The sequence below is a fragment of the Miniopterus schreibersii genome, assembly GCF_964146895.1.
Source record: "Miniopterus schreibersii genome assembly, chromosome: 1".
NCBI lineage: Eukaryota > Metazoa > Chordata > Mammalia > Chiroptera > Miniopteridae > Miniopterus > Miniopterus schreibersii.
In genome coordinates, this window is record NC_138101.1 from 102,411,920 (window position 1) to 102,439,714 (window position 27,795).

General features: G+C 43.6%; 1 protein-coding gene across 1 annotated transcript in view; it reads left to right on the top strand.

Moving 5' to 3' along the window:
* The first annotated feature begins 13,724 nt into the window (after positions 1-13,724).
* Positions 13,725-27,795, top strand: part of THSD4 (thrombospondin type 1 domain containing 4) — a 563,564-nt gene continuing 549,493 nt past the window's right edge. Inside the window, exons 1-2 of the mRNA XM_081158486.1 lie at positions 13,725-13,825; positions 24,387-24,456. Of these exons, the coding sequence (XP_081014612.1) occupies positions 13,797-13,825; positions 24,387-24,456 (99 nt within the window). The 5' untranslated portion in view covers positions 13,725-13,796. The remainder of the gene's footprint in view (positions 13,826-24,386; positions 24,457-27,795) is intronic.

Genomic DNA, 27,795 nt, shown 5'->3' on the forward strand with positions numbered 1-27,795 from the left:
TTATCCTACCCTAATTATCAAATTAGGAAAGATTATATAATGCTAACGCTATTGGCAAATGTGTCTATTCCATCCACTACGTGTGAGATTTCAGGTGGATTCACTCTTTGAAAAAATGCATGTGTATGAAGGACCTTAAACAGTCATATCTTTTGGCTTAGTGATTCTATTTTTAGGAATCTATCCTAAGGAACTAAGTGGAAAAGCAGATAAAGAATTTTATACAAAGATGTCTATCATACATTCCAACAATAGGGGAACTTATTAGATAATGTTATCTGGCTTCCATAGGATGAATTGTTATACAGTGATTAAAAATGTTTCTGAATATTACTAATGAGATGCTTATGCTTTAAAGTAAAAAATGGAATGCAAAACTGTATATGTGATTTTGTTTATGTAGAAATATATGTAAAACATGCAGATAATATGTATAAGCATTCTGTATAGAATAAAGACCAAAAAGAAGAACACCAAAAAGTTTCATAGTGGTTAATTTGAATTGTGAGATTATGAGTAAATATAACTTTCCTCTTTATGTTTTTCCATAGTTTTCAAATTTTTCTCAATAAACATGTATAATTTTATAGACAGTTTTTTCCCCCCCCAAAAGACCACATTAGCTATGTTCCATCTAGCCCTGAAGTCTCACGTAGACTCATTTTGTGGATGAATGTGGTACTTACTCTCTGTGAATTTGTCCTTTTAGTGTTAGTGCACTTGGAACACTCTCCTTTTCTGACATATATGTGTGTGTTTTGTGTGTGTGTGCATGTGTGTGCACACACAGATGTACCCAGGTGCTTGCCAGAGTGGGAAGAAGCCATTTGTAGGTGGCAGGACTTGGGCCTTGTATTAGAAGAAAGGGAAGATAGACCAGGAGGGAGGGTAGCTTAGCCTGAGCCAAAGCTGCCTTTAGTGCCATGGCTACCTGCCTTTGACCAAAGTGGTTGTAGAGTATCTAGGTTTTTGGAATTAGATGGGTCAGCATCTTGGAGAGGCCTTGGTGGCACATCAGAAAATCTGATCTTATTACCTTTGATAACTGCAACCCAGAGATTACTAACTGCTCTTGGCAAAGGGTGCTGGGGAGAGGTTGACTCTGAGTGGAGCTGAAGACTGGAGTGTGTCTCTGAGGGGCTTTGATTCCTAGGTAGGGGGGGCCTGCATCCCATCACAGCTGGTTATTTGTGCGTTTTAGGAGTGGGACAGAGAATGATCTCGATGGTGTTAATTTTGGAAACAATTAGCAGTTACCTACACAGAAGAGTAAGGTGGCTGTCCGGGTCCTGGGCTGGGCACTAGCCCCTCGGAAACACAGCATACTCAAAGAGAAGGCCCTCCAAGTGAGGTGAATGTCAGTTCTGTCTGTCATCGCAGAATACCTACCTTGCCCAGGTGCTGCTCTCAGCAGCAGGAACAGAAGAAATGAGTCTTTGAGGAGATTCTTTACTCTTTTTTTTTTTTTTTAACTTTATTGTTGAAAGTATTACAAATGTCCCCCTTTTCCCCCCCATTGGTCCCCACCCCCCCACATCCACCCCACCCCCAGGCCTTTCCCATACTAATGTCTGTGTCCATGGGTTATGTTTATAAACATAAGTTCATTGATTAATCTCTCCCCACCCCTACCTTCCATCTGAGATCCCTCAGTCTTTTCTGTGCTTGTATGTCTCTGGATCTATTTTGTTCTTCAGTTTATTTTGTTCATTAGATTCTACATATGAGTGAGATCATGTGATACTTGTCTTTCTCTGACTGGCTTATTTCACTTAACATAATACTCTCCAGTTCCCTCCATGCTGTCCCAAATTATAAGAGAGCCTTTTTTTTTTATAGCTGCATAGTATTCCATGGTATAAATGTCCCACAGCTTTTTTCTCCACTCATCTACTGATGTGCACTTGGACTATTTCCAGATCTTAGCTACTGTAAATTATGCTGCTATGAACATAGGGGTGCATAAGTTCTTTCTGATTGGTGTTTTGGGTTTCTTAGGATCTTTTCCTAGAAGTGGGATCACCGAGTCAAATGGCAGTTCCATTTTTAATTTTTTGAGGAAACTCCATACTGCTTTCCATAGTGGCTGCACCAGTCTGCATTCCCACCCACAGTGTACTAGGGTTTCCTTTTCTCCACACCCTCACCAGCACTTGTCATTCGTTGATTTATTGATGGTAGCCATTGTGACAGGTGTGAAGGGATACCTCATTGTGGTTTTAATTTGCATCTCTCTGATGATTAGTGACTCTGAGCATTTTTTCATATGACTCTTTATATATCTATTTAGGTCCTTTGCCCATTTTTAAATTGGATTGTTTGTCTTCCTTTTTTTAAGTTGCATGAGTTCCTTATATATTTTGGATATTAACCCTTTATCAGATGTGTCATTGGCAAATATGTTCTCCCATATAGTGGGCTGCCTTTTCGTTTTGTTGATGGTTTCTTTTGCTGTGCAGAAGCTTTTTATTTTGAGGTAGTCCCATTTGTTTATTTTCTCCTTTGTTTTCGCTTGCCCTAGGAGATGTATGGGCAAACATATTGCTATGAGAGATGTCTGAGATTTTGCTGCCTATTGTTTCTTCTAGGATTTTTATGGTTTCACATCTTACATTTAAATCTTTTGTCCATTTTGAATTTATTTTTGTGCCTGGTTTAAGTTGGTGGTCTAGTTTCATTTTTTTGCATGTACCAGCCCAGTTTTCCCAGCACCATATATTGAAGAGACTGTCTTTACTCCATTGTGTGTTCTTGCCTCCTTTGTCAAATATGAATTGAGCATGATGGCTTGGGTCAATTTCTGGGTTCTCTGTTCCGTTCCACTGACCTATATGTCTGTTCTTGTCTTTCTACTTCCAATTATTGCAGTTCCTTTAACATTTCCTGCAATGCTGGTTTGATGATTATAAACTCCTTTAGCCTTTTTTTTTTTTTGTCTGGGAAGCTCTTTATTTCGCCATCTATTTTGAATGATAGCCTTGCTGGATAGAGTATTCTTGGTTTCAGATCCTTGCTTTCATTACCTTGAATACTTCATGCCATTCCCTTCTGGCCTGTAGAGTTTCTAATGAGAAATCAGCTGACAGCCTTATAGCAGCTCCTTTGTAGGTAACAGATTGCTTTTCTCTAGCTGCCTTTAAGATTCTCTCTTTGTCTTGAATTTTTGGCATTTTAATTATGATGTATCTGGGTGTGAGCCTCTTTGGATTCCTTTTGCTTGGGACTCTCTGTGCCTCCTGAACTTGTGTGACTTTTTTCTTCACGAGGTTAGGGAAGTTTTCTGCCATTATTTCTTCAAACAAATTCTCTATCCCTTGCTTACTTTCTCCCTCTTCTGGAATTCCTATGATGCAAATATTGTTAATTTCATGTTCCACAGCTCCCTTAAACTGTCCTTTTCTTTTAATTGTTTTCTTTTTGGTTCTCTGATTGAGTTATTTTTTTCTATCCTGTCTTCTAATTCACTGATCCAATCCCCAGCTTCTCCTAGTCTGCTGTTTATTCCTTCCAGTGTATTCTTTATTTCTGCTATGTCATTCTTAATTTCCTTCATAGTGTCCATATCTTTTTTCATGCTGTTGAGCATCCTTATAATCAGTATTCTGAACTCTATATCTGATAGATTGCTTATCTCCATTTCATTTAGCTCTTTTTCTGGAGAATTCTCTTGTTCTTTTATTTGGGGCTTGTTTTTTTGGCTCCCCATTTTAGCTGCCTGTTTGGGTTTGTTTCTATGTATTAGGCAGATCTGCTAGGACTCTCAGTCTTTTTGGAGGATCTCATGCAGGCCAATGTCAGATGCTGTTGTAACTGTCCCTGAGTACCCTGTTTGGAGCTCTCAACAATCCATGGTTTGAGGTTTCCTCTGCTGGGGCTGGGTGTGGTTGAACAGGAGCAAAATGCACAAAAAGTATGCTTTTCCAAGGCCAGGGTCCAGAAGCAGATCGGGCAAAGACACAAAGCACTCTGAGGTCTGCCTCTGCCTATAGGCTGATTAATCTGATTCTCTTAATGAGCCTCAGGCTGTAGAAACTCCATAGGGTGGGGCAGCTGATTGTTATCAGTGTCTTAATGTGCCTCAGGCTGTAGAAACTCCTTTGGGTAGGATGAGAGGTTTTCCAGCAGGGTGGGGCAATTGCTGCCCCCCCTCCCTCCTCCAGTCAGAAGCAGCAAAATGTCTGCCTGAGAAAGATGTCCTCTGCAGTATGGGGGAATGTCTCTGCAGAGGAATCCAGACAGGTGCCTTCTGATCTCTATCTTCAGAGTCCACAACCCTAGACTCCCCTTACACAGCTCCAGTCCACTCCACCCTCCCTCTGCTGCAGCTCAAGTAAGTGGCTGCACATGAAACTTTGTGCATTGGCTCTTTAAGAGGGTGCATGCATTTCCAGCCTTCTATCCCTGGCTGACAGAAACCTTGCTGCTTTTCACAGCCAGATGTTATGTGGGCACCTTCCTCAGTTCTCGTGCTCTTGGTTGGGAAGCTCAGTTTGGGGTTTAGGCCCCATAGTCCTCAGTGGGAACCCCCCACAGCTGAGATATCCCTCTGGACCTTCAGCTGCTGCCTGTGGGAGCCCAGCCAGCCCTCTCGCACCTCTGCACTTCTTACCAGTCTCTATGTGGTCTCCACTTTTACTCCTTGTTTATGAGAGTGCTCTCCAGCAAGTCTTCAGTTGCAGTTGATTATGCAGGGTGGTTTTTCTATATTTTAGTTGTAATTCCAGTTTGCTCCCGGGAGACTATCAGTGTAGCTTCCACTCAGTCCTCTGCCATCTTTAATCTCTGAGAATTTTTATATGACTTTATTTGAGTCTTTATTTTATAAGACTTTATTTATTTAAGACTTTATTTTTATAAGACTTTAGTTGATGATAATGCTGGGAAGCAAGATCTTAAATGCGCTCTACTCTTTTGTAATCCCATGTTACCGGGAGGAAAGACAAGCATAAGTCATCATGATACACTATTGCTAAATTGGAGTTCTCTCTATGAGACTTATATAGAAGTACAAAAATTCAACCAGGTTTATCAAATGCTATAAACCAGTAACTAATATTTGGGGAAAAGAAAGTGCTCTTACTCCACTGTGTTCCTCCCTTTGATCATGTCACTTGAAATGGTAAAAAACTGTGCAGGAGTAGGAACAACTGGCTCGTTTATTTTAAATATCTCACCTGCCTGATGTTTCTGCTCTTGAAGGTTTTCCTTTGCTACCTGGGAAACACTTTTTAGATTGAGAACAAATATAAATTCCATCAGTGTTAATGACCATGAAAATGATGCAATTTGTATTGAAATCCTTAACTAAGCTGTGATGATTACCTAATTTCTCCAGGTAAGAAAGGAGAAGTCAGGTGTTCTTTTAATGAGTAACAAAACCCACTGTAATGTGTGAGCCTGAAAGTATCAAGGAGTGTTAATAGGTCTTCTCAACATCTTTTGTTAATTCAGATTCTGTAGGTATTCATGTTGCTGTGGGCAAACCAGCCAGTTTGTGGTATGGAGGTTCAGTAGGAATAAATGAACTCTGTGGCTGAGTTTGTGACCTGGAAATAGGGATGGGCTCTGCATGGGGATTCAGCAAAGACCCAGAGCTGAGGGAGTGTTAGGGAACATTCCTCTGGCTGGCCCTGGCCCCAAGCCTAGTAGGAGGAGGCTGGAAATATGATTAGCCAAGGTCAGCTTCCCCAGTGACCGGCTGCCTGGGGCAGATTTCCTGAAAGGGCTATGGCAAGTGATGCAGGCCACCCTAGGGCTCCAATCAGGTCCTCCCTGGAGGCAGTACATATCTGAGGTGGGTTAGCATGTTTTCCATCTGGTCCTAGAGCAGGCTGAAGACAGCCACTGAGCATCAGCAGTAGCAGACAGGGAGAAATCAGACATAGACCCTGCTTTCTAAAAAGTTAAGTCTATTAGAGACACATGCCATTCATCCTTTAGTCATTCCTCCATTCATCTATTCATACATTAATTCATCAGACTTTTGTTGCATCACCACCTGCACCAGGCACAGATGAGTAAAGATGCAAAGATGAGAAAACACAGCCCTTGCCTTGAGAAGCTTCCCATCCAGTAAGGGCCAGTCCATAAACGCAGCATGTTTGGTATCTGCTAAAAAAGAAGATGCTCTCTTTAAGCTTCTAGACCCCGCCCTGTAGCTCTGTTGTTGGCTGCACATTTTCCCATCATATTGTTCATGATGACTATTTAAAGGGCATCCCTCCCTCTGTTCTTTCTGCTCTGGATAATCATTTCATTTTAAGTGGGGTGTACCTTCAAGAAATAAGAACTCTTTTTCTGCCTCTTCCTTTTTCTACCTGCTCTTCTTGGCAGCCTTCTCCTGCCAAAGTCCTTTCTCCAGAATCCCCCGCATCTTCTCAGTTGAGGGGAGCAGGAGACACTGTGCATGCACACCACCTTGGGACAGTGCAGGACAGCCTGCGCCTGGGCTCCACGTCCCAGCTTGTCCTTCTTCACCTCCTCTTTGGCTCATTGGGCAATGGTGGCCCTTGGTCCTCTGCCCTCTGTTATTCATTCATACTGTGCTCTCCACTGGAGGGTTTGTTCATTCACCAAACACACCAGTCCCTTGTTTTCTTTTAGTTTCAGAAGCCTTTGTCTTTCCGCAAATCTCATCCCTCAGCCAGTGACTAGTTCCCTGTGCCTGAGGTGCCGGCTCACAGTCTTCTAATCCCTAAAGTCTGCCTGGTCCATGGAGGCATCCCCAAGCCCCAGAGGCAGCCAGGGCAGGGGTCAGAGGGTGGACTCTGGAGTCACACTGCCTGGCTTTGAAGCCTACCAGTGCGACCACTTACTAGCTGTGGGACATGGGAAAATCCACTAACCTTTCTGTGCCTCAGTTTTCTCCTCTGAAACCTGGGACAGCACTCGCTATCTACTTCACAGAGTTGTTATGAGGTTGAATGGGCTGGTATGTGAAGTCCATCGGGCAGTGCCCAGTATATAGCAAGAATAAGGAGTCTTGCCATAGAGCCATAGAATCTGCTGTGCTATTTACTGCCTTGGAAGGTTGGGGCTCCTCTTTGCCTGTACCAGCCATTGGCCACTCAATCCGAGGTCATTTATCATTGTTTAAGAAATACTCACTTGTGTATTTTATTCGTCTGCCTCAATACGAGTGTAAGCTCCTCAAGGACAGAGACCCCCACCCCCTGTCAGATTGAGTATCTTGCATGAAGCCTAACCCAGTAGGCACTGAATATTCATTAGCTAGTGACCCGATTGCCCCATGTACAAACCCTCGAGGACCTCAGGAGGACTGGGGCCAGCCCTGCAGGGGTCACAGGGCCACTCTGCTGTGTTGTGACTTGAAGACTTCATGCACTGAGGTCTGTAATGTTCCTCTATCTCCAAACTAGTACCGAGGATGACACCTGGGAAAAGACCTGCACCAGCAACCTGTGTTTTGATCATTTAAGTCAGCCCTGTTTGTATGGGGTAGAAGACAGTGTCGAATGACGGTTAAATGCTCTGGCTACCTGGGTTCGAACCCTGATTCTCACACCTACTAGCTGGGTGGCTTTGGAAAAGCTAGTTAACTCCTTTGTGCCTCCATTTCCCAATGATACTTCCTTCAGGGGTTGTGAGAATAAAATGAGTTACTATGTGTAAAGCTTAGACTCCATCTGATGTGTGGTAATCGTTCAGTAGATGTGTGCTAGCATCCTCAGCCTCATTATTATTATTATCTGAATAAAAGGTTACTAAATTGCTCATCTTGGCTCTATTTTGCTCTAGGTGATGTTCATAGCACAGTAAACAGTCATTCCTGAAAGGTTTTGTCTCCAGCAAATCTATGAGGTATACCCAGTTCCTTGGGATAGCACCCACTTATTCATTCATTCATCTGTTCATTTTTTATATTTTTATTGATTTTAGAGAGAAAAAGGGAGAGAGATAGAAGCATCAATGATGAGAGTCATTGATTGGCTGCCTCCTGCACGCCCCCTACTGGGAGCTGAGCCTGCAACCCTGGCATGCCCTGACCGGGAATCGAACAGGGATCTGATTCATGGGTTGACACTCAACCACTACTACTAGGTCACGCCTCTACTCGGTGGGAAGCAGTGAGTCTAACAGAGTGAAAAGAAGACCAGCCCTCATGTTGGTGGTCTATGTTCAGTCCCAGCCCACTGTGTGACCTCAGTTTTGCTGTGAGGATTGAATAACATGACTTATATCCCGTATCTGGTGCTTAGTAAAAGTTGATAACTGCCTCTTTTTCCATTTTTCTGATAATGGAACACAGTTGTGGGTTAGACACACTCTAACGTTGGGAGCCGCCATCTGGTGCTTTGTTCAGAGACAGCCTGAATGTCAGCTCGGGCGCTGCAAAAAGCGGGCCAGGGTTCTGTGAGAAAGTTTGAGTAAGTGGCAGAAGGGCTGGAGGACACGTTGGCAGTGTTGGTGAAACACAGGACGGGGCAGGATGCAGGCCCCGTGTGGAGGCTCCCAGTCTGTCAGGACCCTCAGGGGTGGCTTTCACAGAGGAACAGGCAAGTTCTGAGACTCACCCTCACCATATGATACCCTCACCATATGAGACTCACATCACCATATGGTGCTGATTTGGGGTCTGGAACCGCCTCCTTTGGAAATCTCTGGTCCTCATTCTTATGCTGGGGTGTCACTGTCTCCCCCAGGGACTAGGGCTTTTTCTCCTCTGGGTGGTTGCTTTACCTTGTGGGAGTTCCAGGGGGAGAAGCCAGAGTGTGGGAGGGAGGTGGAGCTTGCCCTGTAGTTGGGATGTGGCTTCGAGAGATCTTTCTAAACCCAGGCATGGGAGGCTAAGCAGATCCTTCTCTTCTGGAGTAGGGTCTAAAATCAGGGGGTTCTTCCAGGAGTTCTGCTCAGGCATGAGGAGAAGGGTCAGGAAAGACACTCAGAGGTGGGCTGTGGGTAAGGAGCAGCAGAGTAGCACCATTGTCTGGGGCAGAGTGGCGCCTTCTGGGGTCAGGGGAGCCACTCCCTGCCCATGGTTAGATCTGTGGTGGCCCCTCTCTCTGTCCCTGCTATCGTGAACCTTGAATCTTCTTGCCACTTCCACCCAGTGTACAAGGACTGTGACTTTGTCCTGAACCGAATCAGGTGACTGTCAGCCTTCCTGTAGGATCTTTGTGGAAAGCAGAGAAGGTGGGGCCTCCATCCCCCAGGGAGCATATGTTGTAACAGAAACTAGATTGTTAGATGTTTTGTTCACTGTCAGGGAGGGTTATAAATCAGCAGGAGCAAACCTCAGAAGGTGGACTCGGCGCCGTAGACGTCATGTTTACTCAGTCCGCTCCGTCTGCGCCACACAACGCTGCCTGGTGGATTTTCCAGAGACCTCACTTTCATCAGGTCCTTCCCTGCTCCAGAACCTACAGTGGCTCTTTCTTGCCCATCTCATCAAAAATTCTCCTGGTGCCACTTTTCAGGGGCTTGGATAGGGCTTTGCCTATCTTCACTGTTTTATTCCCCCAGCCACAGAATCCTTCACTGCGTCTGGGTTCCAGAGCAAGGGCTTTAACCCTTTTTGACTGAGCCACAGTAAGGAATACACACCCTTACTATGTGTGATAAACACTGGTGTTTTCTCTTTTTTAAAATCTTTTCTATTTCATTAAAAAAAATGCAAGCCAGGACCCACAAGGTTGATTTTCATGATAGACTAATGGGTTGTGACTCGCAGTTTGAAAAGCAGAGCCGACTTAACATAGTATTAATCACAGAGGCAGGCACAAGTAACACCGAGGAAATGGCAGAGCTGGTACAAACTCCCAGGACAACCTTATCAGGAAAAAAATTGGTTCATCAAATTTAACAAAAAGTTGGTCCAAAAATATTCTAGAATAGTGGCCTCCCCAAATTTTTTTGATTGCACACTCCATCAGTGAAAAATGTTTGCGTGTACAGCTCCATGTATGTTTGGTTATTTTTTAACCTATCAATGTATTATGTGAGCATATAAAACATACATTCAAAAACATAAATTTTAAAAGGATGAACTAAAGATGAAAGAGACCATATTTCAAAATGACATGCTACTCATGATGGCTTCATTCTATTATCAGCAAATATCTGAAGGCAAAATACACACAGAGGACAAGGTTCATGGGTTTCAGCAGTGGTTGTAAATCTATTTTCAAATTATTTTGTTAATTTAAGCTGTTTTTCTGGTTGACTTCTTGTCAGATTTGGGAAATGCTGCTTTATGTCACACCCCCTCCTCTCAACATTGCCCTTCCGTTCCTGTCAAAACCATAAAGCTCTGTTAGCACTTCCTTTGGCTGCCTCTGTCTACCAGAAATCTGGAGGGAGGCATCTTTGACACCTCTCTTTCCCTTGTCCCCCTCAGCCATTCATTTACCAAAATCTGGTAAATATGGGGTCAGCTCTTCCCACATTCTCCTTGGATTGCCAAATTCCCACCACCTGGGTTCCATCTTCCTCCCACTTCCTCACATGAGTTTACACTCCAGATCCCCTCTCGAGGGTCTGCCCCACCCCCTTCACCTGGCGGACTCCTACTCACCCCTGAAGCCCGGGAGAGCTTCTCTGATCACTGCCCAGCATACTGCACCTTGGACTTTTTAATAGCTCTTATCACATTTTTTTTTTAAACTTATTTATGTTTCAGTTTGTTTAAAGTATATAGTCCTCTAGTATCTAGACTATAAATTCCTTGAAGGCAGGGACCATGCCTGTTGTGTGTGTGTATGTCTAGCACCAGGTCATGCAGTCTCAATAATTAATACAACCTTATGAGGTATTTACAACAGTATCTCCATTTTACATATGAGGAAATTGAAAGACAAAGGGTTAATTACCCAAGGTCACCTGGTTAATAAATGGTGCTGCTGGTCTCAGACCCAGGTCTTTCAGATTGCAGTGTGCACACTCTTACCAACTTCTGTAGGTTGTTCACTTGTAACCTACGTAGGCTAAGGACTTATTTTAAGTCCCACCAGCCTTGCTGGTGCCCCACCAGCCCTGTACAGTGAATCTGCTTGTGTTGCACTAGCTTGATTAGTAATTAAGGTCTCCATGTAACAACATTTACCCTGTGCTGTTCTGGATAACACCATCCTTTTCCCAGACGGTTGCATGTCCCTAAATCTCACCCGCCTGAGCTAGATGGTAAAGTGAGACCCTGCATTGACTCATTCTCTAGAATCCCGTGGAGAGGGCCTGGGGACTCCACAGACTGAGCAAATAATTATTGATTAGTTATCATCAGGAGCGTGGCAAAGATTTCATCTGACTCCCAAGTTAAATCCTGTCTCTTTGCATATACCTGCCCCACAGCCAAGAGCAAGACCGGGTTCAGAGAAGTTTTAACTGTTCCAATTTGCACTTGTTGGCTTTCTTCCTAGTGGATCAACTTCTGGCTGAGACCCAAAAATTTAAGGGTCTTCGGTACCATGAGTAATTTCATGAGTTGCTGATGGCTAATTAGGGGTGATTATAGTTAAGAGGCTTTACTTTCTTACTAACCCTCAGAAAGGACTGGTGGTAACTTTTAAAACCCTGATTATTTTCTCCTGCAAATGGAATTTTCTGGTTCTCATGACTGTCTTTTCTGAAGTCCTTGTAACTTATCTTCCCATCCTCCCTTTCCAGTGAGAAGGAAACATGAAGTCCTGGGAAGAATTTGGAAACCAATGATTTTGGCAAACTCTGGCTTTATTAGAGAGGACCCCTGGGCACACCTGGAAACCTTGCGTCGTTTATTTGTCTTTCTCTGAAAGGAGTTGCGAGAGAAGAGGAGGCTGGGCCATGGTTTTACTTTCCAAGTTCCATCACATTTCAACCAAACCTCCCATCCTGGGCTTTCTGAGGCTATTCATAAACTTTGAAACTGTTGGATCACCGGACAACATTTAGAAATTCTGTTTAGTGTAGCCTTCTGAATAAAGCAGTGTTTGTAGGTGAAGCAGTGTTAGCTTCCTGTTTTTACTGTGATACCACTTTTTAAGTGTTGCTTTACTTCTTGAATGAGTATCATCAGAACTACTTTTTATTTAGTGTCACTCTGTGCCAGGCATTGGGCCAGTGTCTACTCATTTGATTGTCACAACTACTTGCAGTAGTTCTATAGGCAGTATTTTATAGAGATATAATTCACATACCATACTTCAGTTTATAAGTGTACAATTCAGCGGCTTTTAGTGAGTATACTCACTAAAGGGCTATGCAACCATCACCACAATCTAATATTAGAACATTTTTGTCACACCAGGAGGAAACACTGTACCCTCCCATGAGTCCCACTCCACCCTCAGACTGTGGCAATGTACCTTCTGTATCTGTAGATATGTTTATTCTGGACAGTTCTTATAAATGGAATCATACAATACACTACCTTTGTGGCTGGCTTCTTTCACTTAGGATAATATTTTCAAGGTTCATCTATGTTGTAGCATGTGTCAGTATGTCATTTCTTTGCACTGTTAGTATTTTTACCCACTCCTGAGATTTACTCTGTCCCCACCCCTTGCTATCCACCTCTCACTCAAAGGATATGGCTACATTGAGGAGCCAAACACAAGAAGGGCAGTTGTACATCGTGGAAACCAAGACACAGAGGCAAAATGACTTTCCTGTGGTTAAGGAGTCTTCTATAGATGGGGCTAAATTTCCAATGCAGGTTTGCCTAATGCCAGTTTGGCTGAGCTTGGAGCCTGAGGTGTCAACTGATGGTTGTTGGTGTCAATTCAACACCAACAGGAATCCCCAATTTGGGGTGCAGTGAAGAAGGAAACTTTTTTCACTGCAAAACAGCTCAATTGTGGTACCGCACATCTGTGAGGCAGCCCTGAGGCCAGGTCCCTGCCTAGCTAGACAGTCCTGCTCCTCCTTGTCTGCTGTGGTCCATTCCGGTCTGCTTTGCGATTCTCAGGTCTGCTCTAGTCTGTGCCAGTCTGCTGCACTTTGTTCCAGTGAGCAGCTTTGGTGGTTCAGCTCAGCCAGTGAAACACAGTCTTCAGTGGAAAGGGAAAGTATGCTCCTGGAGCCTCAGCCGGGGCCAGAGCCACAGGGGAGCTGGCTTATATAGACAGAAGTCCCTACCCCTGGTCCCTGATTGGTTTGTCCTCATGCAAATGAGAACTCCAAATCTTCACAGTTTGATTGGTCCAAAAGGCACTATGCTGATTGGTCATAATAGAGCTGCTCTGGTTGGCTAAAGCTGCACAGCTCCAATTGGATGAGGAAAGCCTCAGTCCTATTGGTTGAAATAGGATTCCAGGAACTCATTCATAAAGGGCTGGCTCAGATGGCAGAAACACCATGCAGGCAGGCAGTGCACTGCAGGCTTCTCCCTGAAGTGCAGTTTGCAAGAGAGGCCTGATGCGTAGAAATGGCTGCTAGGCTCTGTTTTGTTTGTTTGTTTGTTTTCAATTTGAGTCCAGTTAGCCACCTGGAGCCTTTCTTAGGAGGTATCTTCTTTCTCAGGGTCCTCAGAGATCATCATCGATAAGCATTTATTGAACATCTTGTGTGGATCATTCACTGTGCTAAATGTCTTGTGAATTTGTTCATACACAATCAGACTTGAACTGGGAAATCTGGTAATCATAACTGGTCAGTGGAATTTTTGTTATGTCTTCCATTTGCTCACTTCTGATTTCATTGGCCTACTTAGGCTGTAGAATTGTAGCCTGTAGAATCTTCCTAAGCACCATACTAAAAATAGCATTGTTGTTCCTTCTATAGGAGTTTGAACACCACTCCCGCCTGCAGAAAATTGGCAACATCTCCCAGGAGTCCTTGCTTTTTCCCTGGACCTCGGCATCATGGATCCCCATTTCATGGGGTCTCTCAGGTAAGTGGAGAACTTTTTAAAAAGAGAATAAGAAACCAGATCAATTAAGTCAAAAACTGATCAAAGCATCTATGACTTTTACCTGCATTTTTTTATCTGATCCTGATATCAACCATGGGAGGTAAATAGAACAAGCACTAGTATCTCTAATTTGTAGAACAGTGCTCAGAGTCCTTGACTGCTGTCTGCCACATCCCTTTAGTGCAGAGTCAGAAAATGTGCTTGGTGCTCAGGAACTGTAGCCCCTGTCATTGAGGTTATTTTCAAACTTTTAAGCTAATGAACCCTTTTAAAAATTCTTCAATCAAAATCCTATGTAAAATCTCAATATATAAAATACCCAATGGCAGTATTTTATTAAGATAAATTTATTTTAGCCCTGATCAGTGTGGCTCAGCTGATTGGATCATCATTCTATACACTGAAAGGTCACGGGTTGATTCAGGGTCAGGGCACATACCCAGGTTTTGGGTTCAATCCCCAGTCAGGGTGTGTATGGGAGGCAAACAATTGATGTTCCTCTCTCATATCAGTGTTTTTCTCTCTCTCCCTCTCTCTCTAAAATCAATGAAAAAACATTTCCTCAGGTAAGGATTAAAAAATTTATTTTACAAGTTCAACTTTTTAATATTTACACATTATGAGATCATTGAGTCTGTTTGGGTGAACACCAAAAGTTTTTTTTTTAATTCTCACCCAAGGATATTTTTTCTATTGCTTTTCAGAGAGAGTGGAAAGGAGAGGGAGAGGAGAGAGGGGAGGGGGGCGAGGGAGAGAGGAGAGAGAAACATTTATGTGAGAGAGAGACATCGATTGGTTGCCTCCTGCATACCCCATGACTTGGGCTGGGGATTGAGTCTGCAACCGAGGTATGTGCCCTTGGCCAGAATCAAACTCAGGACCCTTCAGTCCATGTGCTGTTGCTCTGTTCACTGAGCCAAACCTGCAAGGGCTAAACACCAAAATCTGAACTCAGGATTTATGGTTGATAGGTGGTACACCAGCCTCAGCATCTGGTTGATTTTACACTTGTTTTAGCTGCATAGTATTAAGAAAATCTTGATCTGTACAGGTAAGTAATTGCAATGAGTAACAGTTTTTTGCTGAAACTTATCTTGTAATCAGGATATTCTAAAAATGAATTGATTCAGAATCTAGAAAGATGGCAAGGAAGAACCTTCTGTTTCAAAGTTGAATAACCAAGACTATATGTTAGCCCAAATGCCCAGAACTTACAATAAAAAGTAAAATGGTTTATAATATGTTATTATGATGGTACTACATACAATTGCCCAACCAGGGCTTGAGCATTTGCCTGGCAGGTGCTCTGAGGCCCATGCCTGGCATTTAATTGAGTATAGTTGTGTGTGTGTGTGTGTGTGTGTGTGCGCGCGCGAGCGCGCACTGTAGTCTGTAGTTGCTTGTATAATTTTACATGAACAGACATGTGCAGGCCTGAAGTCCAAAGATATATGCAGAACTATAACCTTCATCAATGACATTCACAAGTGTGTCAGAGTCAGAGACCTCTGCAAAATCCAGCCATTAACAGGGCAGCCCTAGTTAATGTTTTATGGTCTCTTCAGGCTTAATATTTGACATCTAATCTAATTTAGCATGTTTGCATTTTTAAGCCATAGTTCAAAAAATAATTTAAAAGCTATTTGAAGACATGCGCTATACATGCATTTTGTGGAAGCTCCATTATACTACTATAAAACCAGGGTCACATGGGCACCTTGGCCTAGTTGAACGCTAGTACCTAAGAGGGGACAGAGAAGTGGATGTCATAGTCACATATTGAATTGGATTGAAAAGAGCAGATGAGCTCTAGCCAGTTTGACTCAGTGGTTAGAGTGTGACCCTGAGAACTGAAGGGTCCCGGGTTCAGTTCTAGCCAAGGGCACATTCCATGGTTGCAGGCTTGATCCCTCACCCCAGTCAGGGTGTGTGCAGGAGGCAACCAATCAATGTGTCTCTCTCACATTGATGTTTCTCTTTCTCTCTCCCCTTTCCACTCTCTCTGAAAAGCAATGGAAAAAAATATCCTTGGGTGAGGATTTAAAAAAAAGAAAAGAGCAGATGACCAAAGCTGGGTTCACCATGTGATAAATAAGTGTTAAGTCTGGCTGTTAACAGAAAAGCCCCTAAAAGTATTGAGGACCCTCAAAATTGTGGCCACCAGGCTGCACAGAAAGGGCTTTACTTGGGAGAAGTCCCCCTTTACAAATATTTTTTCTGATGTTTTAGGATTTTAATTGATAGCTCTGTAATGATCCATGGTGTGGAGGCCATCTCCCATCAAGGGGATCTGACATTAGGGTCCTGCTAAGGGATTGTTTGAACAGGGCTGCTCAGTAGGACAGTTCTCGAAGAGTCCTGCTGTGAGGATTGGGTAAAGAATATGTGAGTTATGATGACAGGATTCTTTGGGAGAGCTCAGCTGGAGATTTCGATCAGATCTCCTTCCTAAGCCAGGTGCTCAAACTATTTTGCATTCTGTTTCTAGAGCCATGTAAACTGGGAAGAAAAAAGAAAACACCAACACAAAAAACAACCTCCTCCCCCCAAACAAAAAAACAAACCTAGAGTGTTTTTTGTTTAAATGCTTTTCTGAATGTTCTGGGGAAATGGGCTTTGGTTACTTTAAGAGTAAGAGATCTTTGACAAAAATGGTAGATGAGGAACACATATTAAGGGCTTTTTAATATTTATCAAGGCAACCAAATGCATAAAGATCCATTGGAGAAGCTGGAGGATTTCTCTACCTATAGGGAAAACGGGTCAAAATTAGAAGTTAGCTGCCAAGAAAATCCCTGAGAGGAAAAAACATTTAAGGGGATTCACAATTCTGATATGCAGAGATTTAGTTTAAAAAATCCCTGTTCAGTTTTTGCCAAGTCACAGAAAAGCAGAAAGCCAGCTTCTTCCTCATTGAAAGAGACAGTGCAGCCCTGAGTAGTAACGTAGCAAGAGTATCTCTGGCTTGCTTAGAGTCTGTAGTAATAAAAAAGAATCACAGTAAAACCCAGTAGCAGAACAGACATAAGATTTTAACTCTTGATAGAACTGGTTAGTGGGCTGTCACTGAACCGTGGACAAGTTCTGGATGCCATGCAAAATGTAGGATAAGAAGAATTCTTTTGGACCAAAGGGTCAGTCAAGGCTGGATTAAGGAATGTTCCTTAATCTGTTCCAAGTTAGAGAGGAAAAGGTGCTAAGCGATCAGAAGTGTTTGTATTTCTAAAGACTTGTCCCAAATTGTGCACCTTTTTTCCTTGTATGCGCAGTCACATGCTTCTGTGTTTGTTCAGTGACTGAGTGGAAGGAAACAATTTTTCCTGAGAAGTGTTGTAACAAGTGATGACTCTGCCTACCAGGGGCAGCCTACAGGATCTCCTTAGAGTCATTCTGCTTGCTCAGGGCTCTTCCTTTACCTCGTGGAGTACTTTGAGTATAATTGATATATTTTATGTTTGAAATGAAAACATAGAAGAAAACAAAACTATTGAAAATGCCAAACGGTTAAATTGGCAGGAAATAAAGTTGATTCAGTGATTCTTATTTTGAATGGTAGTTTTTGAAGAAATGCAGATGTGATTAGAGATTACAGAGTTAGATGGTGATTTTTATAGTTTATGGAGAGTTCTGGATCATTTTAAGTGTTGTACAGTTTGATGGCCCTAGGTCAAGTGTCTGGTTTTAGTCTTCTGAAACCTAAAGGCTTTTCTTTTCCTTGATATACATTTCAGTGAGTAATATTACTGTAATGCCTGTCAGCTCCTTCGCTTAGAAATACCACCAAAAGGGTCTGAGGAAATGAGAAAGAGAAAGGTGGCTGGCTGTTCTTTGGGCAGCTGAGAAAGATCCTGAGTACAGAGAAGAAGAAAGAAGTGGGTGAGGACGGTGTGTGTCCGTGTGAGGATAACGCCCGCCCGAAGCAGTGAGAACTGAGATTCCCCTCAGGGGTAAAGAAATGTGTGATAATTGGGAAGGACGGGGGTCATTCAGTGTCCTTATGCCAGTGACCAAGAAATGGGGTGGAGGAGGAGAGTAGGAGGAGGAGGGGGAGCGGGAGAGGAAGAGGGCGGGCCATCGTGTTCACCCTCATGGTGTTAACAGGCGGGGACAGCTGGTGTAGCCCATATCTGAACCACTTCCCAGTTGATGCTTAATAAATATTTGTTGAATATTGAATGAATAATTTAATAATTACCTTTTATGTAAAAGGAGTAAAGTAGAATATTTTTCTTTCCTGATCAGGATCATTAATTACAAAATAGGTTAAAGCAGAAGATCGTAACAGTTTATTTTTAACTTAAAACACATGTACATTCACTCACCAGTTTTTTGATGTGAGGCCAAGGACTTTTCTTTGCACATGAAGTCCTGATTGTCTTTCTTGCACAAACCACACCCATAAGCATTATCTAACGTTTCCATTTGGAGTTCTTTAACGTGGAGTGAGAATTTAAAGACATTTGCAAAGCAATCTGAGTACAGAATGATTCTAAAGTTTTATTATTTTTACCCCTAATCATTTACAGTTGTCTCATCTACCCCTAATTTGCCTGCAGTTTTTTTATTTTTGTCTTCGCTACTTTCCTTTATTGCATCTTTCCAAAGTATTCAGCTTCATTTTGTAGAAACAACTAACTACTCTTTATTTTTGTGCTCTATTTCATGGGTCTGTGTGTTATTTGAGTATTTTATGTAATTGCAGAGCAACTGGCATAAACAGGTTTGGGACAGTGGTTGACTCTCTATGAACACAAGTCATCTGGTAGAAGCAGACAAACACAAGTATACCAGCAAGAACCTGCTGGAATGTGTTGTGGGAAGCCTGGTAGGAGCCGTCTGAATGGTGGGCATAGAGGCCAGGAGGAAAATTGTTTTTTGGAGGACTGCCTTGGCAAACCCCTTTTTATTAAATGATGGCAAGGATTTGGACAATATTGATTTTTTGTTATGCCTGGCACAGCCCTGCACCTGGACCATGTCTTCGTCACTTAGTACTTGAATGTGGGATTTGCTAGAACATTCTGTACCAGAAGGGTTCAGTGGCGCCAAGGCATGGTCATTGGGTTACAAGCTACCCATTCCTTATGTACCCAAGTAGATTTATAGGCTTCAGGCAAACCTTGACCTCCCAGGATCAGAACCAATGACTCCAGCTTATAGAATTCCTCTTTTTAGGATTGTTTTCCTTTTCCCAGTTCTTCTATTCTATTTTTACAACAGAATTCTGGACACACTTAGAAAACACTTTGCTGATGAAAAGAGTTGGTCACAGCAGCATTTTGCATTTCTGTAGTGGCCAATACTAACTCCCTCCATCTCCTTTCTCCCCTCTCTTCATTCCATCCTGCCATTGTTTGGGTCATTTGCTTTTTATTAGCCCTGAGTGTGGACTCTGCTGATTGTTCTGTTAGCTGCAAAGATGTCTCAGAAATCATTTTCTCAAGAGCAGGGAAATTTACCAAAGGATGTTGTGCCTTGAAAAGCTGTGCGATCAGTGACAGAACACCTCACTTTTCTGGAGGCCCTGGTCCAGAAAACACAAATGGCTACAAGAGTGGATAAGCTGGAAATAAGCAATAAAAGCCAATATGCAGTTAAAATAGGTGTCCCAAAGTCCATGCTCTAAAATGGAAACATTTACCCAATAAAGGCCAGGCAGGCCTTTCCCCAGAGCCTGCATGGTCTTGGTTTGGCTGCAGGTTGGTTGTCTAAAGGTTTCCAAGGCCAAGGCCGACCTGAAGGGAGCCGATTAAGAGGACACAGGCTCATCCACAGTCCAGGAGGCAATGCTTGATGGTGGGGAGGTGACAGCAAAGGACCAGTGGGATTCAGAGTCCTAGGCTCTGGGCTTTCAACCCTCTGCTTCGACACCACCACCTTATGCCACACAGATTGGTAGATATGCACACTGGTGACCCTGAGCCCTCTAAGAAAAGTTACTTAAGCTCAGCATATTTTGTATAAGAAAGAAGAGGGAATAAATGGAATGATTTTTCTTTCAAGCTTGAGGTTTAAATGGTTAGTTTCAATTATTTTAAAACTTCTAATGTTCTCTAGTGAGGCTGGATAAACGAGGTTTTATTGCATCTACTTATTTTCTGATTATTTTTGCAAGCAATGACAAAGTAAAACAAGATGTGTGAAGCCACAGTCTCATAAGACTGGGGAAGAAAATTGATGTGATCAAATGCAAATACTTGGTTAAAAGGTGTATTGTTTCCTAATGAGGCCCCAGAGCACAGTGGTTAGGGGTTCGGGCCTAAGGTATGACTGCTGGCATGGGAATTAGTCTTTTCCCCTTAGGAGAAGTGTGTGCCCTTTGGTAAATGACTTAGCCTCTCTGTGCCTCAATTTCCTCACCTACAAAATGGGTGTGATAAAAGTATCTGATAGGATGGTCGTGGATTAAATGAAATAATACTTTTAAGAATTCACATTGGTGGTAACCATCGAGTCTTCACTGACTAATATCATTTGTAACCCACCTCCCTCTCTTGCTTTCTTTACTCTTTTATATATATATATATATATCTTTATTGATTTCAGAGAGAGGAAAGGAGATGGAGAGATATAGAAACATCAATGATGAGCGAGTCATTGATCGGCTGCAGCCTGCAACCCAGGCATGTGCCCTGACCAGGAATCGAACCCTGATCGCCTGGATCCTAGGTCGAGGCTCAACCGCTGAGCCACGCCCGGCCAGGCTGCTTTCTTTACTCTTAACTGCTCTCTGGGGAATGCAGATGATTGAGCTGAACATGTAAAATGCATGCTTAGCAAACATTCCTGATCTCCACAATGCAGTGGGTACAGATTTCACTTCAATGCTAAGATTTTGGCTCTCTTTTGCTAAGGTCGGTATAATTTTATTAGTGATTAGTTTCCTCCCAAAATATCTCTTGGTTGTATTAACTAAAGAAGAAAAGAAGTTAATTTTTTTTCTGTGTTCCTTGTTTTGTTACTTGATACGCTTAAGTGGTGCTGAGTTAATTGAGGTACACAGTGGCTGTGACATGATCCACCCTCACTGGGGTTGAGGATGGTTGGGGTGGGCATGGGAGGGGTGGGCCAAGGCAAACACAGAAGCCCAGAGCCCTAGTTCCATGATGTAGATCTTGTACCAAATTTCAGTAAGCATTATTTTCTATATGAGGAAATGAAATGATGGTGTGTTTAAACTCTAGAACAGAGCTGAGGAAGTGGCATAACTTTTTTTTTTTCCTTTTTCTGACTGGTGTGAAATGGTGGGTTGTTTCTCCTACAAGGTGAATCAGAAAGTCTTGGTAGGAATGTGGCTTCCCCTGCCGCTCGGAGGGAACTGTGATTTGTTTGCCAAAGGCCCTGGTAGCCTTCAGTCTGTCAAAACGTTGCGAGCTGGGAGCAGTTTGCCAAAGCAAACTATCAAAGTGAAATAACACACGGGCTACACACACACAGACACACACATGCTCTTGCATTCCCTGAACATTAATTTTGAATTGGATCAGGAGGAACAAGGATTTGGGCTAGATTGTTGGTATCTTGAAGAGGTGTGGGCACAGCTGTAGACTAACAATTAGATAGGTATGCGAGAGCAGGGTGGCATATCCCCAAACAGAGCCAACTGAGCAGGGGTAGGAAACTTTCAGCCCTTGGCAGAGTTTCTCCTGGCCCTGGGGGCCATGTATTGCTCTAGCTGCTGTGTTGCAGCCAAAGAATTATGTCCCCTTTGGGGGGATTTATTCTATTCTATTCAGAGCAGAGCCCATTTAATAACTAAGATTTTATTCCAGAATGAATTTTACTGGGTACCCCTGTGTGTTTTAGCCTCACTAGGGCCCAGCTTGATGAAGAAAAAAAGCATTTGAACATCTAAATACAACTCGTGTTGCATTTTTGTAACAAGAGGCACCAACAAACCTCTTGCTGCCATACCTCATGTGAATGCTATGAGAATGAATTTGGGGGCATCATATAAAAATCCAAAAGTGCAACTGATTTTTATAAATCTTTCATTTAAGAACTTTTAAGAGCTTTCCTGCCTGGCTGGTGTGGCTTAGTGGTTGTCGACCTATGAACTAGGAGATGGAGGTTCAATTCCCAGTCAGGGCACATGCTCTGGTTGCCAGCTTGATCCCCAGAAGGGGGCATGCAGGAGGCAGACGATCAATGACTCTCTCTCATCATTGATGTTTCTCTCTCTCCCTCTCCCTTTCTCTCTCTGAAATAAATAAAAACGTACTAAAAAAAAAATCTTCCCAAATAACTTTGGACATTTTTGAATATGGTAATTCACACTATTTCCACTTATCTTGACATTTCAAAGGTTGTCAAGATGATGTAGCATCACTCATTAACTCAATGAATTGAGCTCTTACTATATAGCAGACACTCTGCTAGGTGCTGGGGATAAAGTAGAGGCCGAACAAACTCTGATCTCATGGAGCTTATATTCCAGTGAGCAGAGGTGTACTTTAAATGAATAAAGACATAGTCTGTGAGACAGTAGGTGCTGTGGAGAAAAATACAGTCGGCCTGGGAGAGGGTGTGCTGTTTCTTATAGGGTCAGGGAAGTCTTATCTCCAAAAGACATCAGAAGGAGGTGAGGGAATGAGCTGTAGGAATATCTGGGAGTAGAGCTGACCTGGGAAAAACTTAGGCTCTTCCCTCCTCCAGTCTTTCACTCCCTCTCCTGCCTCAAGTGGCCTGAAAGTTTTACAAGTGCAACCTGGGATGAGCAGGTATGCAGAATTGCTCCTGGTCGTTTTACAGATATGTGGCTTAGGTGTCTGCCAAGAACTTTGAGGGGCTGAGGTGTAACACATTTATGGAGCTGCTGCTTGTTTTTTTAACAAAACCGCACCAAGCTGTGTTTTTTTTGAATGAGTAAACAGTGCCAGGATGTGTTACAAATGATTCAGATTTGTAGGCATGGTTCATAATGTGCTTTCTCTCATCTTCACTTATTTGAGGTCAGCAGGGCAGGCAATATTATTTTCATTTTATAGATGAAAAAACTGAGGTACAGAGGTGATTTGCCCAAGGTCATGTAACAGAGGAGCATAGACTCCTGAGTCGTGATGCACTTGTTTCTTAGTTTAGAGGACAAACTGGATCCAGTAAGGATACAGCTAGAAAAAAAGCTGTTTTTTTCTACCTTTTTGTGCACACCCACTCCTTTAGATGCCCCTGCCCCATCGCTGGAGGACATCTTGGGTGGGGGCATGTCCTTTTTCAGTCCTCATAGAGCTGCAGCCCTTCTCTTTAGAATGTGTGCATATGGAATACCCTTGGTCCTCTGCGTTGGGGTCTCAGCTGCATCTGGAAGACAATAGCAGAAAGGATGCATTTAACACCTGGTTACCTGTCCCTTCACTCTGCTCCCTGTCCCAGCACACTCTCTAACCAGTCTGTCTATGCGCACGCTGTGTGGTCTGTTAGGGCTTTGGGTGGAATTTAGGGTTCTTAGAGATGGGGGGAGCCTCTTCTAACTTCACAAGCCCTAAGCTCAGATTCAGACAGGTTTCCTTCTTTATTTCCACCTCCACACAGTGAGTTTTCTTGGACAAGGCAGTGGTTTTTAACTCAGTTCTGCTGGAGGCTTCACCAAGGTTGAGAACCACTGGGTTGCTTAACTTCTGCCCTCAGGGTTAAATCCTAGAAAGGATTCAGTGTAGCTCAGGAGGGCCAGAGGCCTTTTGCAGGGATGCTTAAAACAATGCCGTTGATTTGAGATCAAGGGACTTTAGGCATTTAACTTACTTGACAATACTTGTTTCCTCTGCCTGCCTGCCTGTCCCGGGTGTTTTCACCTCTGTCATCTTCAGTGATCCTCACAAGATGAGCACAGGGAGGTGTGGAGACATTAGCTTACCCAGGATCACCCAGATGGGAAGGGTGGAGTTGGGATTCTAGCCTAGATGTGTTTGAATCCAAAGCTTCATGCTCTCCCAGCACACCCTGCTGTCTCGGGGCCAGCTGGCTCCTATTTCTATACCTTCCGTTTATTGATGACAAGCCCTAATCAGGGTTGGTGACAGTGGGGCTTAACATAGCTAATCCCTCCCATGGAGAACATATGTGACACCAGGGGCCAAGGACTGGCAAAGGAAAGGCTCCGAGGACAGCCTAGGTGTGGGAGAGCAACTTCCCTGGCTGGGCTCCAAAGCCCCGGCCTTACCAGCTCCGCGAGGACCAAGCACGCACAGCACTTACTGTGTCAGACAGGGCACGCTACCGCGTTCAGTCCTCCCCACACCTTGGAGCCAGCTTCTGTGTTATTCCATCTTAACAAAGAAGAAAACAAGGCTCAAAGAGGTTAACTGTTCTGACCTAGAAACCTTGCTGGTAAGCGGCATCGCTGGGTTTGATCCTAAATCTGTCCTGTGCCATGGCCCTGTCCATAGCTCTGCTGCCTCCCCTCCCGTGGGCCACCCTTTGCCTCTTCACTGGGTCACATCCCAGGACCCAGGTTAGACGGATGTCTCCCTTCCAAAGATGAGACAGAAATGCTGCCTGGAACATACTCACAATGCTGCCTGCTGCTGTTTTTCCTTCTCAGTGTCCTGGGTTCCCTGCTACTGTTTGGACTCCAGCTCGTCTGCCCACATCCCTCCACTGAACACAGGAAGGTAAGCCATGGCCATTCAGAGGCTGTTCTTCTCTGCTTAGGGGGCTGGAGTTGCTCTAGTTGCCGCCTTGAGTTTTGTTCTATTTGGAGGTGAGTCATTGCTGATTCTGGGAGGAAGCATCATTTATAGAATGTTTATCATCCCTCTGAACCCTCGTAAGTCCTTGGAGCTTAAAAATGAAGCTGGTGCTTGAGTCAGTCTCTGATCAGAGGGCAGTGCCAGCTTTGCAGCTTGTGTCCATTAGATTGGGGCAGTTAAGGAGAGGACAGTGAGATTACATACCTGGGAATGGTGGGGAACCAGCATGGAGCTTTAGCCTCTAGAGGCACCTTCAGGGGCAAGGGGTGCCGATGATTAGAGAGAGGGCTGTAGCTATAGCTGTGGCCATGGCTGTGGCTCTAGAAGAGGACACCTAATAGGGAGCCATGATCTTTGATAGGGGACACGGCCACTGCCCACCAGTGGCCAGGCAGAGAGGAAGCAGGGAAATAAGGACCTGGCCCTCTCTTTTCTCCTCCCTTCTACCTCCTGTGGTGACTCCCTTTGGCTGAACCCAACCAAAGACATAAGACAAAAAGCCCTCGATGCTATCCTTGCAGGCCAGCCTCCTGGGCCACAGAGCTGGATAGAGAAGGATGGCAGAGCATCTGGAGGGCCAGGTAGACAGTATCCAGCACATTTCCCTTCAGATTCTGAGTGTTTCATAGTAAATGAACTATTCACTGTTGCCTAAACCAGCCCTGTGCTATCCTGCACCAGAGCAGGTGCGTGATGGATGCTTCCTTAGAACTAGATGCATGATATGACTCTGAGAAAGTCCCTGAAGTTCCTTTCTGCTATCTAGGAATGTCTCTTCTCTACCGGTAACAAAAAGCAGATGCTTCTGAGAGGAATAATAGGTCAGCTGTGTGTATGTAAGTGTGACTAAGTGGAACCTTTCCAGAGACAGGGTTTTCACAGGGGAACTCAAGGAGAGAAGGGAGATGAGGAAAGAGTGTGTGCACAGGTTTGCCTAGATGTGTCCCTTCTTCGGAGAAGTTCTTGATGGTCTTGTCTGATTAGTCTAATTTCTTTTAGGTCTATGTATTATGTTTTAGCTCTGTTTTTCTAGGCCAGATATAAATCTGTATTGTATTGTATGACCCACTTACATGTCAGCTCCACAAAAGTGGGATCTGGCCTATCTTGTCCACTGTCACATTCCTAGCTCCTGGAATATTGTAGGTGCTCAATAAAATACTTGTTGAATGACTGAATGAATGGAAAACCTGGCCAAGGTCTAAACATCATGTTGGAAATTTATACATACCATGGGCCTTTGGGTGGTGATTATGTCATAGGAGCAATGGAATTAGTGCCCTTATTAGAATCATGAGAGAGCTTGCTGCTCTGCCCTGAGTGGGTACTATGAGAAGTCTGCAACCCAGAAGAAGGCACCACCCTGGCACCCTGATTTCTGATTTCCAGCCTCAAGAAATGTGAGAAAAACATTGTGTTGTTTATAAAGTGCCATCTCTGGTACTTTTTAAAGAACTGGGTAGTAATAGAGGCTGGAAGAGTTTTGAGGTTGCATGCTAAAAAAAGCTTGCATGACCATGAATGGACTTTTAAAGGCAATTCTGATGAGAGCTCAGAAAGAAAAGAAAACTGTAGAGAAATCCCCAGTTTTCTTAGACAATACCTGAGTAATCCCAAACAGAATGTGGGTAGAAGTATGAATGGTGTCATTCAGATGAGGTCTCAGGTGGAAATGAGCAACATGTTGTTGGAAACTGGAAATTGCTTGTCATAAAGTGGCAAAGAGCTTGGCTGAGCTGTGTTCGTATTCTAGTGTTTTGTGGAAGGTAGAATCTGCAAGTGATGAAATTAGGTATTTAACTGAAGCAGTTTCTAGGCAAAGTGATGAAGCAGTGGCCTGGCTTCTCTTGACTGCTTGTAGTAAAATGTGAGAAGAGAGAAATGACTTAAAGATGGAATTGTTAATTGGAAAGTAAGCAGAACACAGAACTTAATGATTTAGAAAACTCTCAGCTTATTCATATTGAAAAGAATGAGAAAGCCTGTTCAGGAAAGAATGCCAAGGGTGTTGCTGTGAGACCATTTGATAAGGAGAATAGTTAGCCATCTTGACAGAAGCCAGGAGCTATTGTCCAAGAAATGGAAGAATGCAAAGGAGGGGCTGCTGGTGTCTTCTGCACCTGGTGCACCTCTGCACCACCTCCATTCGTGGGCTCCTCTCCCTGCACTCTGGTGCTGAGCAACTTGGTTGTCCCAGGGGCTGCTCCAGTGGCTGGATGAGTGTGGCCCCAAGACACCAATCCTGGAGAGCCACAACAGGGACAGGGCTACCCAAAGCTGTGGGGGCAGACAGTCTGGAGCCTTGGGGCCCCACCCCCTGTCCAGCAAAGCTGCAGGTGGGACCACTGCCTCAGTGGGCCTGGATGGCACAGTATCAGGCCAAAGAGGATTATTCTTGAGCCTTGAGGTCTAATGGAATTTGCCCTGCTGGGTGTTAGACTTGCTCAGAACCTGCCTTTCCTTTCTCCTTTCCTCTTTCTCTCATTTGGATGGGAATGTCAGTCTTGTGCCTGTCCACTAGTGTATTTTGGAAGCACATAACATATTTGATCTCACAGGTTCGCAGCTGGAGAGCGGTTTGCCTCAGGAGGAATCATACCTTGAGTTTTCTCCATATTGATTAAGGTGATATTTAGATGAGACTTTGGACCTAGATGTTAAAGTTGGTGCTGGAACCAGTTAAGACTTTGGGGGCTATTGGGATGGAATGCATTTTGCACACAAGAAGGACATAAATCTGGGGAGGGCAGTGGTGGAATGCTGTAGACTGACCGTATCCCCCCAAATTTATATGTTGTAACTTAATCCCAAGTGTGATGGTATTTGGAGGTGGTTCCTTTGGGAGATGAATAGGTCATGAGAGGATCAGCGCCCTTATAAAAGATCCCAGAGAGCTCTCTTGCCCCCTCTGCTCTGTGAGGTCACAGCAAGGAAATGGGCTCTCCCCAGATACCAAATCAAACATCCCAGCCTCAGAACTGTGAAAAATACATGTACGTTGTTCATAAGCCACCCAGTCTATGGTATTTTTGCTATAACAGCTGGAATGGACTAAGACAATGGTCTGTTTTCATTATTAAGTTATAATATTTATTACTGTTTGGAATTGTCAGTGTTGTTAATCTTAATAGTTGAATCAATCTACCAGTATTCTTTTTTTGCTGTTGTTGCTCAGGTAGACTGTCATAGCTGAAAATATTTTATAAGTGATCAATTTACTTTGCTCTCTCTCTTAATTTTTCAGGTTAGCCTGAATTATAT